The 15741-nt window shown below is 41.7% G+C and overlaps 1 protein-coding gene across 4 annotated transcripts in view; it reads right to left on the bottom strand.

The window, feature by feature from the left end:
* Positions 1 to 2725: 2725 nt before the first annotated feature.
* Positions 2726 to 15741, bottom strand: part of Atp2b1 (ATPase plasma membrane Ca2+ transporting 1) — a 111354-nt gene continuing 98338 nt past the window's right edge. For 2 of the 4 annotated variants that reach the window (XM_032911728.1, XM_032911737.1), the window contains exons 16-22: positions 13431 to 13622; positions 12994 to 13207; positions 12385 to 12596; positions 11116 to 11223; positions 9264 to 9446; positions 8804 to 8890; positions 2726 to 6164 (exon numbers count right to left, since the gene is read on the bottom strand). In XM_032911728.1, the coding sequence (XP_032767619.1) occupies positions 5853 to 6164; positions 8804 to 8890; positions 9264 to 9446; positions 11116 to 11223; positions 12385 to 12596; positions 12994 to 13207; positions 13431 to 13622 (1308 nt within the window). In that variant the 3' untranslated portion in view covers positions 2726 to 5852. Of the gene's footprint in view, positions 6165 to 8736; positions 8891 to 9263; positions 9447 to 11115; positions 11224 to 12384; positions 12597 to 12993; positions 13208 to 13430; positions 13623 to 15741 lie in introns of all 4 variants that reach the window. The other 2 variants (XM_032911752.1, XM_032911745.1) reach the window with 2 other exon arrangements.

The following is a 15741-nucleotide window of genomic DNA, read 5'->3' as shown; positions in this document are numbered from 1 at the left end:
TAATTCCCAGGCAATGATCTAAGATGATGATGGGGCAGGATCCAGTTCCTTAGAATTGGGAGTGGCTGTACTGTTTGATGGTCCTTGCCTCTACTGCACACTTCAGAAGTGGAGAAGTACTTCCCTCAGTTCTACAGCAGAAAAACAAAACGTGAAAGACCCTTTGACTCTCAGGATTCACCTCAGAGCAGGCTTATGATGAAAAGGATCCTAACTTGAATCCTTGAATTTTGAATGCCACATACTCCAGGTCTTAGCGACCACTTTCCATCCCTGTCCTTAACCTCTAGTTATTCATTAAGACATGCCCCAGACTAAAGACTGGTGATTTCCAAAGCCATCTTATTGAAAAAGACTTTTAGTGTAGTTTATCTCATGAAGATACCATAATGACCATAGAAGTTGGCTAGGAGCATCTCAGTTTTACAAAACCAAAAGGATGGTACACATGCCAACTGCATGGCCGCAGATGGTACAAGGACTGCGGCCATCAGAAAAGGTTGCAATCTAGTTTAAACTTGACTCACTGAAATCTAATGTCCGACAGTGCCTGCCACAGGGGCTAACTATTAAAGAACTAAGAATTTCCATCAAGGAAAATACTGTCAAGACACAAAATAACTCACTAAATTCAGGGGGATTGCGGGGTTGGGTGGATGGGATCTCAGACAGCTATGAAAATTTCAAGAGTACATGAAACAGAGCAAAAGAGTTTGCCCTGTGCACGTAGTACATTCTGTAGTTCTAGTTCTCCTTCTTTGTAGAGACAGGAAAACCCATTGCATTGATGCGATACATTTTCACCCCACGTGATTAATTAAAGTGCTGACCTGTCGATGCTATCTAGGAAACTTCAAAACCACCCATCTCAGAAGTTCCACCTGAAGTCTGTGGTGAGCGTCACTGTCCTATCTTCCTCTGACTTGAGTTGGGGCTGTGAGGAAGGCTTGGGCTCCTTTACATCTGAAGCAGTGATTCTCTGCCGTGCTCGGTCTCTGAGCTGTTGTTCAGAAGGAAATCTTGGAAGCATGTTATCAGAACAGAGCCGTGGCAGAGGCAACACGAGGCTTGTGCACTGGAGTTTTTGACACTCAGGTGCCACCAGCTGGGGCTCTTCAAAGCGGTCTTGAGGGTGAAGCCGACTCCTACCGTTTGTTCCAAAGTGAGAGAGGTAAGCTTTCTAAGCCTCAGTTTTCCCATAAGTACAATGGGAGAGTTCACAGGGTTATTATTTACACAATCCATATAAAATGCTTGGCATACTGGAAATACTTTGTAAATTACTAGTTTACGGGGCCAAAACCCCACTGCTAACATGGGGGAAAAAAACTGTATGACCTTTAACCTTTGATTTAAATTAAGAGAAGCTTAGTCCTGAGTTGAACCCAAATCCAGATGTGCACAGTGTTTTTCATATGGCAGTGCTATTTAAGGAAACTGTGCCAGGAACCAGCACCATATAAGCACACACATTAACTTTAAACCCCAATTCTGGAGCCATGATTGTACTGCTCAATAGAGAGTGGAACTCAGAGAGAATGGAGTCAGCCCGCCTGCTTGGACTATCTGACTATAGGCTTGTTTTGTACTCTTTAAATTATGAAATCATGGGGTTGGGGATTTAGCTCAGTGGTAGAGTGCTTGCCTAGCAAGTGCAAGGCCCTGGGTTTGGTCCCCAGCTCCGGAAAAAAAAAAAAAAAACCCATGAAGTCATTCTCACTGCAAACCGTATATAGGATTAAGGGTTTCCGGGGGAAAAGCTACCAATCTGTTGACAAGTAGTTATTTGGAAGGTAATTTTCTTATTGACACATAGCTAAGAGAGCAGCATAGCAACAGTTACTCATACATGTGTCAGAAGAATTGAACAAGGAGGATGCTGTGGACCTAAGGCACGGTTCTAGAGCAGCCCAGGTTAGAGACTGAACAGGGACGAGAAACCAAGTTCTCTAAAGGACAGGAAGGAAGATGCCAAGAAACCAAGGCTAAAGAAACCGCCTTTTCTTCTTTAGTTTGGCTTTACAAATAGAACATAATTAAAAACTCAGTTCTTATAATACACATATAAGTTCCCAAGGTTTGACAAGGTGAAAAATGCCCTCCCTGTTGTATTAAGTTGACCATTTAATAATTCATGCTATCAAAATACGGTACCCAGAATTACCTTGCTAGGCCAGCATTTTTTTTTTTTTTTTCTGTGACGTTATGGTCATCATTTACTATGAAAACCACCTAACTGTAAGTTTCCCTGCTATTGTTTTTCCATCACAGAGTTAAGACGATCGATCGCCACTAAGAAGTTTGGATCCTGGGGTTGGGGATTTGGCTCAGTGGTAGAGCGTTTGCCTAGCAAGAGGAAGGCCCTGGGTTCTGGCCCAAGCTCCGAAAAAAAGAAAAGAAAAAAAAAAAAAAAAAAAAGAAGTTTGGATCGTTCAGTAAAGCATTCTTAATCACGTGAAAAACAAGTTCTAAACGAAAAAACACTGAACTCCCTGGGCTGCCGAACTGACGATGTGGGGCCAGGGGTCGGGGTACACTTCCCTTCTAGAGGGGAAACCAGGTAAGAACAGGAGAGCACCCAGTCACCGTATCTGTCGTCACATTCCAAGTATATGATAGGATCCGCATTATGTAGATTAAAAAAAAAAATCTCGAGTAGGAAAAAAAAAGGAATGTCAAAATACGATGTTCAAATCATCCCAAGTGTCAAAAAGTTCAGTCCCCATTCAGAAACAGATAAACAGTATATTTATTAAATGAGTTAAGACAAATAAACTTTACAAATAGACAAAGAATAGAAGGCTCGACGGCTAAAATAGGTGGTAAGCATCATCAAAAGAAATCAACACCATCGCGGTAGTATCTCGGTTGGCTTACACGTGGAAATGAAAATCTTCAAAGAGCAATTTCACAGAAATGAAGCCAGGTTGTTGCTTTTTTTTTTTTTCTCTTATAAACAAATCACCATTTCTCGGTTCAAAACTGATAATCTGTTATGAAAGTTACCATATCACATATTTGTAAGATGACAAGAAGTAACTCATCTTCAGAGTGCGACATATATTTACAACCATGGAAAGGCAATGATGAGGAAGAAGGGGATTTTAAAAAATATACAAAGATTAAAAACATTTGGGATGCAAAATTAAACAAGTCTTTGTGGTTTTTTTTTTTTTGTTTTTTTTTTTTTTCCTTCTTGATTTCGGTTAAAGGATAAAAGAGGAAAACGTGAATTACAGATGTTGATTTAGCTATACACACTCTATTAATGGGATCCAAGATCTGTTAACAGCTTGCTTTTAATTTTTTTTTTCTACTTACATAATGCTCTGGAAATTCCTGGTAGAAATTACAGTGTCTCAAAGAGAGAGACGCACACGGAGCGTGTCTTGCTGTTACTTCACGGATGTCCTAAGACCCGTTTTATGGATTTAGAGGTGGAGTAGAAAGCCATTGCCTTGAGTTGAAAAACAAAAACAAAAAAACCCCCCAACAAAAAAAATCCCCAAAGACCGGAAGAGCTGACACAAACCATCCAAAGCACATGCACGTCTAAATCTCCTGGTAATTACATTCATATTTAAGCATAACCAAAGTAAAAAAAAAAAAAAAAGAAAGAAGAAAGCTGAGAACGTTTCCCTTTTCTCTATTCCCTATGCCTCACAGGCTTCTTCAGTGGATAGGGTGGATTTGTAGAGTTGAAAGGGTTCCTTGAGAGGGGTCTAGTCGCCCACCCTCCTTCAGGAGGAGTCGTTTCCCCAAGGTCATGCAGCACATTAATGGCAAATTCAAGACGAGGAGCCCAGCCTGGGTCCCTGGTCTAAAGACGCTTCCCAGCATATCATGCTACCTCTTTTTACAGTAGGAATAACTACAAATACCCGGTGAGTAAAACTGTACAGTGATCAATGTGACAGAGCCGATGTGTTTCTAAGACTTGCAGAGCGTTACTGCAGGTAACTGATGGAGAGAGAAAGTCCTCCCGCCCGCCAGAAAAAGGAATTATCAAGCACCATCAAACTAGATGTTTCTTTGCTAAGTCAGCGTTTTTTTTTTGTTTTTGTTTGTTTTTTGTTTTTTTGGATATAGTAGTCCTCGTAAACTTTGTGTCAGCCTGAGGATTGTTTATCTGGCGAGATCTGCGCCCTGAAACAATACCACTCTCCAAAGGGTCAAGACAAGAGGCAAACAAAGGAAGAAGGTAGACAGAAAAGAAGCAGAGAGCCCGGAGTTCAACTGTCTCAGAGACGGGCATTTCGGAGTACAGCTGGTTGTTACATCTACACAGATCACGTGCAGGAGCTTCCTCAGATTTCCCTGTGTCATCCTTATTATCTAATCTCTTACTGGGCCACTCAGTAAAAACAAATGCATCAGGGACAATGGTGGTCGTCACTTTGTATAAAACGGTGAGACTGGATTAAACTAGGTTCTCTGGCGGGTAGGCTAGCTGGCAAAACTGTGCCGTCTCGGCCTGACTCTACGGGGTGACCACGAAAGAATACAAAAGGCCCTTCCTGGGGGCCGTTACCAGCTTGAAATTTATTCTAGTTGTGGTTAGAGGAGACGGGCCAAGGCGGCACATAGACAGAACCAAGCAGCTGAGCTGTCTGAAGAACCATTACCGTGTATTTATTTAATAAAAGGGCGTATTTATTTATGTTTACAAACAAGTTCCAAAAAATGGAAGGAAAGCATGTACACCTCTACCTATTAACCTTTTTCCAAATGCTGACAGCCCTCCTACGCTTTGCAAAGGTCTCTAAGGAGTTATTAGGAAAAAAAAAATCAATACAGTCACTCACAGTTCACCGAGACATCGCTGAACTAACGTAGTTAAGACAAAAACAAAAAACAAAAAACAAAAAACAAAAAAAAAAGACTAAAGGTTCTCTTGTAGTTTGATAGTTTAATTTGATTGGCCTGAAATAACAAAGGCATTTCAAGCATCTTTCATTGTGTATTGGATGTCCCGCAATAAACAGTCTACTAAATTCTGAACAAAAGGTTATTAGCAAGTTTTCAAAAAATTTAAAAATTAAACAGTTCTTTCAAAACCATTAAGTAGTAAATGTATTTAAGAAACTAATTAGGACAGATGCCATGACTTCTTTAGAACACCACTGCTCATGGTTTTTTTTTTTTTATGTTTTTTTTTTTTGTCTTGTTTCTTTTTTCTTTTTTAAACAAAGCATTAGTGTTATCTATTTGGCTATTAGTATTAGCAATTTATCTACATATTTAACAAGATAAATTGTAGGCAAAAATTTAGTACAGTTTCAATAGAAACACCCCCCCCTTTTTTTTCCTGAAAATACAGCAGTATTTGAATGACTAATTTTTCTCTGCATTAGTGATAAGGAAGCCTCCCATCTATGAAGAACAAAAAAAGTATCTACAAACCTTGTAAACAGATCTGTATCATTTATAAACATAAATAATCCAAGTTATTAACAGCCAACAGCAGAAATTAAAGTATTCACTCAATGATCCAGGGCTCTCTGTCTCACCCAGCGTCACTCCTCCCTCTCTCCCATCAAGTACTGAGATAAACCACAGCTCTGCTAGTACACGGTCAGGACAAGGTTAGGTACCACTGACGACCCACAGGCCACTCGCGCCGTTGTTTATCTGTCAGTTCGTCTCTCCCACACCCCCAAAAAAGCACCCTCGGTCTGGCAGAAAGCTTTTGCTTTTTTTTTTTTTAAAAAAATAAATCTACATTCGTACAAGTGTGTCTTCTGTTGAAGTCCGGAGACAAGACGCCATCTTGTCCGTCACAATGTGTGAAAAGACTCAGTTTCAATTTGTTTCTTTACAGTGCGGCTAGTGTGTTACCGTTCGGCTTACAATCAGAGTGATGTTTCCAAACTATGCAGTGGGCTCCCTGGGGACGAAGAGGTAGCAGACTTGTTCATTTCTATTGTAAGGTGGATCCCGCTGTCAACGGCATTGTTATTTTTGTTAGGAGAGGGCGGAGGGCTGGAGTTGCGTTTAGTAGGAGCGTCATCTTCAGCGTCAGTGTCATCGATAAGGGGGATGTGCGGCTCTGAATCTTCTATCCTAAACTCGGGGTGTGTCATAAAGTTGTGGATTGAACTTCTTGATTCTGGCTTCTCTAACCCTTCATATAAAGAGCTACGAAATGCATTCACCACTCGGATCTGTAAACAGCACAAAACACAGGGGGATGTCAGGACACCAGGAACTTAACCACAGCAGCGGCTCACTTATGAGTTTGAATCCACAAACAGCTAGGTATGAGTGAATCGTATTTGCATGTAATGCAGTGGAACTTGCAATACACTGTAAAAAAATGAATATTTTAGTAGGACACTACAGAACAACGAAACCACATACTCTAATTAAGAGGTATACATTCAAAGAAAAACTAACGAAATCTCATTGTTACTGGCTAAAAATATTTAACAGCCATTTTATAGGCTTTTTTTTTTTTTTCCCTACAAAGACGAAAACAAAAACCAGAAAACGAAATGAGAACTTGGCCATACACAAGCTTACTTGAATTTATCTTTAAATCAAAAAGCACATATTTCTCAAAACAATTCAAGCTAAACAATGTCAAGCACAAAAGGGAGCTCTGTATCATGCCAGGAGTTAGGGTGTCACCAACTATGAACAAGCCAAGCAGATATAAGCCGGATGCCACAATGAATTCACATCTGCCCCACTCCTTCCTGAATTGAAAATAAAGACGAACCCAAATATATATCTATAATACTAAACAGCTATAAGTATTTGAGTATATGCCATTTTTCTACAAAAGTGTTAATGGTTTTTGTTGGGGGACGGGTGTATAAAAGATTGTAACTTAATCACTATAGTTCTCTCCGAAAGAACAGATTCCAAAAACACCACCCTCTGGGACTCTGAAAAAAAAAAAGAATCAAGGAAAAGACACCAAGTTTCAGAGTTTTCTTTCTAGCAACCATTTGGACTTACACAGCCTAACAATTTACCTTTCTCCTTGGGTGTCTGCTGTATACAGGAAACTAGGTTAAAAGACAAGCCTAAAAATGTCACTCTGGTACCAACAGTCGGAATCAATAAACCAGTGTCACTCAAAAAAATGTTTTTTAAGAGGATAAAATCAATTCAGCTGAGCATTTACATTAGTTAAAATGTAAATATTTTTATAACAGAAATGTTCACCTTTGTTTCAATAATTTTAAGAATGAAGGCACCATTTACTTCTACCTGATATGAACATTCTGGAAGAAAACAGTAATCACTAAAATTATCTTAACAGTGCAATGACCATTAAGACATTTACTCAAATAGACAATTGAATGTATATTTAAAAAATATATGGTTGGGTCATGTGTCCCTTCAAATTACCATCTTTCTTCATGTTTGTCTTTTGGGACTTACTACCCCATCTGTGAGCTGTGTTAGTCTAAATCAGTGGTCACAAGCTTGTGTGCGTGTGTGTGTGTGTGTGTGTGTGTGTGTGTGTGTGTGTGTGTGTGTGTATCTGTATCCCATATCTGATATCCTGCACATCACACATTTATGTTATAATTCATAGCAGTAGCAAAATTACAGTTGTACAGAAGCAACAAAGGTAATTTTATGATGGGGTTCACCAGGGTTGCAGTGTTAGGGAGGTTGAGAACCATCATTCTAAATAACTTGGCCCTTTACACAGAGTGTAAATACAGCTGAGTGAGAAAGGGCGGCATGGAATGAGTTCCCCTCCTGCCTACTTGAGGAGGGGGAGGTGTGGCCAAATGGGATTTCTCCAGGAAATCAGATGTAAAGCCCCACCACCCCATGGGGTTGCTATGGAATGTGGTGCAGTGTTAGCATACATAATCAAGCCCAAGATCTCTCTCAGACTCTGGTGTGCACTTGATTGACTGGGGATATTTGGGGAAAGGCAGACTCTGATCCAGGAGAGGTCCTACCTACACAGTCTGCATTTCTGCACACACAACCAAATGCAGCCTGTACATATTTCTTTTGACTTTATTATGCCATTTCATCATTCTACTTCATCGTGCGTTTCTATTTTAACTAACAGACCAACAGCAGCGAATACACCGTCAACTTTGTAACATCAGGGTATTGTCTACGATGCACTTCCAAGCTGACTGTAGTGATTGTACAAAAGGGAAAAGCCCAAGAAATCGACCAATATAGGGAGCGTAAAAATGACGAAGGCTTATTCAGTGGCACACGGGATCAAGGCAGACAGAGTTTCAAGTTAGGAAGGCAAGCAACTGGCTAGCTAGGCGAGAGCCTCGCTTCATGCTGCTAACTCACTCTCTTAAAGGACAATGTACGAGCTGAAATGCCAAGTTCATTCTTTGGCGTTGTACATGTAATTTTCTGGTTCTGTTAGCTCAGTTTCAGATCACATGCTTCTGGGAACCATGCAGTATGAATATGCTGAAAGGCATATACTCAAACATTTATAGTCATTTCATAAGTACTAAGCTGTAATTTTACTCCCCGCTATGAGCTCTGAGAGTTAGCGTAGAGACAAGCTCCCCGATTTCGTGTGTAATCTTTGGTTGCAACTGACCCACCTTTCCTCCAACCCTCTAAGAAATGAAACAACAATGGCAACACTTGAGGTCTCAGTCCACTTTACAAAAAGAAAGCTTTATGAAAAGCCCGAACAATGAGTTTAAACAGTAAGGAGAGAATGAGAAACGTTAGGTGTGTGGAGTAGGAAATGTTAATTTCATGCACTTAGGAACACACACTCACACCCCACAGGAGTAGAAGCAGTAGAAGAGGAAAACACTACATGTGTAGGGGTAGAAACATTTGTTACATCATGGTGCTGGCTGGCGATGGAGGGTTGTCGCCTTAGAGCCCCCTGAATGGAACCTCCACTCTGGAAAGCATTCACTACATCCATCTGCAAGGAATCAGAGATCGTGACAGCTTGCTCAGCAAGAGAGAGAGAACAAGAGAAAGGACCGTTCCATCAACCAACATTTAAAACGTATAGGAAAAGGCACTTTTACAGAGCAGATAAATAGGCAAGATGTAGCATTTTGAGATGAAAGGGGAAAATAAAGGCTAGGGAAAAAAAAGCTGAGGGCTTATAAGAGACATTCTTTCATATTCAGTTAAGAGCTTCACTCAGTTCAGTCATCAGTAGTGTTTTTTCAAAGGAATACACTTTGTGGGTCGGGAAGACTGGCAAGGCAGTTAAAATCACAGGCGGGCCTCTCCCAGGTGAACGTCCTTACCCCATCAGCTCTCCTACCTCTCTACCAGACCCATACCTGTGTTTGGATTCTGTTCAGGCCTCTAAACCACAAGATCTGGCCACGCCGCAACTCCCGTTCGGCATGGTCAATCTCTTCAACATCCTCTGCCAATTCCTCCTCAGGGATCTCTTCCTTCTGTGTCCCATGGCCAGCTTCTTTAAGAAACTTTAAGCGGCTGGTTGGAATGGTTGAAATAAGCTATAACACAGGGGAAAGAACTTAAGGTATTAAAAACTGCAGGAGTGTCCGTTTATCTTTACCAGAGAAGCAACGAGATCTTGGTGGTCAGATTTTCCCAGAAGAAAAATTACTCAGTTGTACAAAAGATGTATGTTTGCAAGGACAAAATGTTTTCCGAATACGAATTTACTTGATTATACTTCTCATATTTTAGATGTTCATGACAGAATTGTACAACCATGTGTATGTACATAAAAATTTCCACCTGAACTCTCATTAATTACATTTGCTTCAAATAAAAGTGGTCCTTCTGGATGCAAAGCAAGCTTGTAATCCATTACATAAAAGTTTGACACATGAAAACATCAGAATTCAGAAAATCATTAAGGTTACACTGAAATATCTTAGTTAATTATTCTTGGAAAACTTTGCCATTTAAAATTGATCAACACTGATTAATAATAGTGACACCTAGCACGGGATGCCCCAGAGATAACAGAGGACCAGAAATACCACAGTACATATTAGCAGTTGAGTGTTAGCAGGCAGTACATAAGTTTACCAAGGGGAAACCAAGGTGCATCCAGACACAGAACAGCCTGGAGCTTTCTACTCCTGCCGCCTGAGTTCACGGAGGAAAAACAGGCTCAGATATGTGAAGTGACTTGCTCATGAAATGGCTAAGATTCCAGGCCTCCTGAGCACCAAAGCCAAGACTTTCATTTTTTTTTGTTAGCATCACACAGTCAAAAATCAACAGACAAAATTAACAGAAGCCCGCTGCTGCATAGCACCCGGTTTCCTCTTCTTGACATTAGGCAGATTTTTAGATTGTAGGCTTGGGCTCTGCCTATCAGAGAACACTGGAAAATAATTAGAACAGAAATCAAAGAAAGAAACGTGGACCAATTATGGATCACAGAGAAAAGAGACTTTTAAGATAATAAAAAAGACATGCAGAACCCAGAAACACTACTAAGAAAATGACAGGGAAGACTGAGCTGAATAGAACCTGAGTTTGGTTTGCTCTGCTGAATGGCAGAGCTCACACAGTCAGTCCCACACGGTCCCACACTGCCCTTCGCTCACGGACGTGTCAGTACTGAGTCCTCAGCCCACAGGTGAACACTGTGCTTGGCCTTATCACCCATCTTTAAAAGAACAGGGGCACGTGACTGCAAGTATCACGCCTCTCAGCAACGCAGCCGAGAGCTTACTTTCCGGTCGTTTTCATTGACAGATGCACGATTAAAACCACCCCAAAGCCTGAAAATCCCTTTTTGTGGCCGTGTTTTCCAGATACCATGATTTTAAGAAACTGTTTGCTTAAAGTAAGACTCAAAATTTCCCCTAGGTTTTTACAAATATTAACTTATATAGTAAAATAACGGAAGTACGTTTACTCTGAAAATATGAAAGGAGGCGATAAAAGACACAGGCGTTGACATCCTAACCAGTCAGGTATGTGCTCTTTGTAACCGCAGGAACCTGTTTTAAATAAAATCTTAGTGACGGGCAAAAGACCAGAGCACAGCAGACAAGAGGCACCTTGGACAAGCAGTCTAGCAAAGGGAAACACATCCCGGGTCACTCAGAATCCCCTTTTGTGATTCAAGTGGTAGCAGAGGAGTCACAGAAATAGTTGCATGTTTTAAAAAAAAAACCACAAGAACAGTGAGACTTTTACCTGGCCCCAGAGTAAGGTCCCCATTCCCAGGAATATTGACCACAGCCATTGTTCTATTGAAAGTTCTGAGCAGCTGAAAGGCTTCCCACCAAACTGCACGATTATTATCTGGAGGAATAATCAAGAGTAAGTTCATTTAAATGACAATGGAAATAAAGTAAAATCTTGGCCCCAAATTTAAAAAATATATATATATTAAGTTAGGTTTACTAAAAATAGAAATCTCATGACCAACACACATATCCTACACAGGTACATTCCTTGCTATGCTGAAACCTTTATGCCTTTTTCAGAAAGGCAGGAAGTGCTTTGCGGGAAGCATGTGTTACGGAGATGGAGACAGAGAGAACACCACCTTGCGTTCCCTTCTGCGTGGCAGTCAGCTCCTACTTTATGTTTAGATGTTAAGCCAACTCTGCCACAAAAGAAACTCGACCTGGCGACGCTCTACGAAATGTGGGCTAGCTGGGCTAGTCCGTTCGACAGTGAGCAGAAGTCCAATGCATGCACACATACATACATACAATTCACACCGCGATTCCTTCTTGATCTAGGTGTCCTGTAATAGTATACCTAGGAACAATAGGTAGTAAGCAACAAAATGTTCGCCTTTTCTGACCATTCTTTGTGATAGAAGTTGCTGTGAAATATTGAAATAAGAAAAAAGCAATCTGGTATGTGACAGTGGCTACCACGGTTTTATATATTTTAAAAAGGCATTATAAATCTCACTCCTTGTTAATTTCATTGCTTTTTTTTTTAATGTCAGGAATATTTGCGTATCTGGCTGTCACTGGTTCCGCCGGGACTCTAGTATTCAGTTTCATCATAGGGGATGTGGTAATCAGGTCTGGAGTTTCATAAAGGTATGAAAACTAAAATCAGGGAATGAGAAAATGTTCATTGTTTCTAGATTTTTTTTTCTTTTTAAGTAAAAGATTTTCTTGTTGGTGGAATTAAGGTATGAAAGAAAGGCATTAAGATACGGGGGAAACCAATAATTATGTGACAAAATAATTCTTCACAGTTAAAAGAAATAAAGCTAAGTGATCAGGCAGCCGTGGAACTAACTTCTGAGAATGCTAGAGACAAGTTGCAATGGTTTTCAGAGTATACCCTAATTAGGGCAACACGAAGCTAGGTGGACATCACAAGTCAACATCCAGAAGCTTCCCTCGCAGCTGGAGCAATGTGTGAACAACGAACCTGTTTACTAATAAGTAGGTGTCGTATAATAATCCAATGCAGACTACCTCCCCGCTTACTCACCTGCACCACAAAGGTGCCTAAGACAATTGTGCAGAAGATGGCGTTGTTGAAGATCCCTTCAAACACATTTCTTTCCCCATGAATTTTCCGGGCATTTATTTCATTGAAGAGCTGCATCAGCACAAAGGTGTTGAACACAATGGTGTAGTGCTCTGACGGTGGAGCGTGCAGAGGGGCGTTCCTCCCACTGTCGATATCGAAAAACTTCTCTCCTGAAACCAGACGCCACCATTTTGTAATCACCACTGAAATCACCCGATCTGTAACTTAGCCAAGTGCGTGATGACAAAGCCTGGTCCACCGTGACGTGCAATGACCACACAGAAAGAGCGGGAATAGACCCTGGGGTGCTTTGGTGCAGCCCCTAACACTATGGAGACAGACACGTCAGGGCCACAGATCTAAGTGCAGTGATTTCCGGATAAAAGCCAGGCCTCTCCACTTCCCCCACCGTCCACCCAACGTAAGTGAAATTTAAAGATACACGGTGGGGTCGGGAACAGACCTTACGCTTCTGAAAATTCTGTCACACTGAAGCATCAATCCGAGTGACCTCAAGGTGCGACACAGAAACAGTGTAACCGAAGCGTGACGACAGTGAACGCTTACCAGCGAACAAGAGCGTGAAGACCACTACGAGCTGATAGAATGCATGGCCCAGGATATTCTTCATCATTGTGCGTGAGATGAGAGGCTTGTTTCTCCCGTAAGGCTTCCGGAGCAGGAGTGACTCAGTGGGTGGTTCTGTAGCCAGAGCCAGGGAAGCCAGCGTGTCCATGATGAGGTTGACCCAGAGCATCTGTACCGCCTTCAGTGGCGAGTCCTAGAAAAGACAGGCTTCCTAATAGACATTCACAACTGTTCAGGGAGGGCAGCAACTTTCAGAAAGCCTTCAGGGTTGCAAAGGAACTCATGGAACAAAACAAGGTTACATTTTATGTTAATTAGCCTATAATGTAAAGCTTCATCTTACTTAAATACTTAAGGACTTTAAAAAGGCAGAGCATATAATTTTTGCTTTAAAGTAAATATTAACAGTCACCTACTTGGGTAATACAAGCGCCTGTGAAAGCGACAATCACGGCCACTACATTAACAGTAAGCTGGAACTGAAGGAATTTTGAGATGCTGTCATAGACGTTCCGTCCCCACATAACCGCTTTAACAATGCTTGTGAAGTTGTCATCTGTGAGAATGATATCGGACGCTTCTTTAGCCACATCAGTTCCAGCAATGCCCTGTCAAAAGAGTCTGTGAATTAGACTACATGTTTAAAACATCACGTCACATACGCAAATGCATACTGTTACACTCAATCAAAAGAAACTACATGGGTGCTAAAAGAAGGCAATGCCGTCATTTCCAGATGCCACCGAGAAGAACACCCAGGCTTAGCGGACACCGCACATAAAGAACGAAGCACGCAAAACCAAGTGCAGATACGGCTGCAAATGTAAAGGGAGGTCTCTTCCAAGGCCATGCAAAAAGTACATTCGAACACCAATGGAGGAAGGCTGGCCGTGAGGTTGGGGGGGGCATGTTGGAGGACTGGGGAGGTAGGAGGGACGAGATGGAGGAGGTGGAGAGGACCGCCACACACAGAAAGTGCATGGATTCTCGAGTCTAAAGTATTATTTAAAAATGAGAAAATAGTAGAAAGTGATAAGTGTGAGGGAAGGGAGTGCTTGCACGAAAACCATAAGGACTGGAAGCAGATGATGACCGGCAAACAACTCAGGAGACCAAAGGCATCTGAAGCTTAAGCCGTCGGCAGGGAAGCAGGGACGGCTTCCCTCCATTATAGAGTTCCTAACTGGCTGAGGCCCTGCAGTGTCAGGGAACACTTGGAGACAAACGAGAGGCTCTCCTGAAGACACGAGAAAGCAATGGGAAGCCTCAAGCTTGTGAGACTGCCAACAGTAGGATGGAAGGTAAGAGACTGCGGGTTAGTCGAAACAAGTTAATTGTAACTATAAACGTCGTAGACAGTGTTCATATGCTGATGCTAAACGAGGGACGCAATACATAGGGTTCTGTACAGAGGTTTACAACAGGAAGAAGCAGCAAGCCCCGGGAGTCACTGGCAGTATGTACTTCTTGCCCTGTGCAGAAACAGTGTGTACTGGTGTTTAGTCGTGTGTTTATGACTTAGATGCTTTCTCTGTTAGGTGTCCTACTGGCTAATCGAATGAAAAGACAAGGCAACTAGATCCTCAGAGCTCTTCCTCAGATTCGTACGGTCAGGCCACCTGTCACTTCTACTGCAAGGCCAGCTCGCGGAAGGTGGAGAGGTGGGGAAGGAGATCTGTAAGGTGAATTTGGTAAGAGCACTGACTGTCTCTTGAGTCCTTGCAAAGAGAATCTGGGAGTGAGTGTGCATCAAGTATGTTTAAAAATTAGGGAAAAAAATTAATTATATAAGAAAAGCACAAGTGGTAGGAAATAAAGAGTTGTCCAGAAAAGGAAAAATAACTGTGGGAGACCATGTGGCTCAGGATGCAATGGTGCTGAGGGTCACAACTCAGATGGAATGCTGGTCTAACCAAGATGACAACGTAACCCCGAAGGAAGACCGGAAGCATGGGTACGAGCCGTGCTCCTGTTATCTGAGTAAGTATTGAGCCCTCATCTTCCTCGAGCACAAGTCAGCCGCCAATGTTTCATAGGCTTTCAGAGCACTGGAATTGTTATGGTTTATAAAGATGGGGGAAAAAAAAACAACAGCTAACATGGTCGAGTTTTCTTTTGGGAGTCAAAACATGTGGCGAAAACCAAAATGGCACGTGGTAGAGCATCTGACAGCCACGGTGGGAATGCTGCATGCACCTGCATGGATCAGCACTGAAGAGGTAAACGGAGCTTTAACTACTCAACCACTCTTCCGGCCTCCAGGTAATCAATCACCCTAGTTTCATGTTCTCCATTCTAGCCAGTTTTGTAGGTCATAAATGCAAACCTTCCTATCGCTGTTCAAATCCTTCTAGATTTAAGAAACGGTTATAAAAGGCTGGTTGGGCGGGAACTCTGAGTTCCTTAGTGAGACTACCTGTGCACATGCCTCTGAACGGATCTGTTTTAGCAAAAAATGGTTTTGAGTCCTGGCCACCTGGACTTACTCCTTCACTTTTAAAATAAATTTAGTTTTTTGAATCTAATTTTAAATCATGCAAAACCCAAAAAAAAAGCAACCCAACACTGAAACCAAAAACAAAACCCACTACCGGCACAGCTTACGTACTGTATTTTTGTCTGAACTGGGAGTTTTGCTAGCATTTACTTAAAAACCTCAGTATCTGTCTTATGCTCAAGTTCTGAGGAAAGAACAATTTTTTCCACAGTACTATTTGCCATCCTGGT

Source organism: Rattus rattus, chromosome 1 (genome assembly GCF_011064425.1).
Source record: "Rattus rattus isolate New Zealand chromosome 1, Rrattus_CSIRO_v1, whole genome shotgun sequence".
Taxonomy (NCBI): Eukaryota; Metazoa; Chordata; class Mammalia; order Rodentia; family Muridae; genus Rattus; species Rattus rattus.
This window is presented reverse-complemented; position numbering and strand designations above follow the sequence as displayed.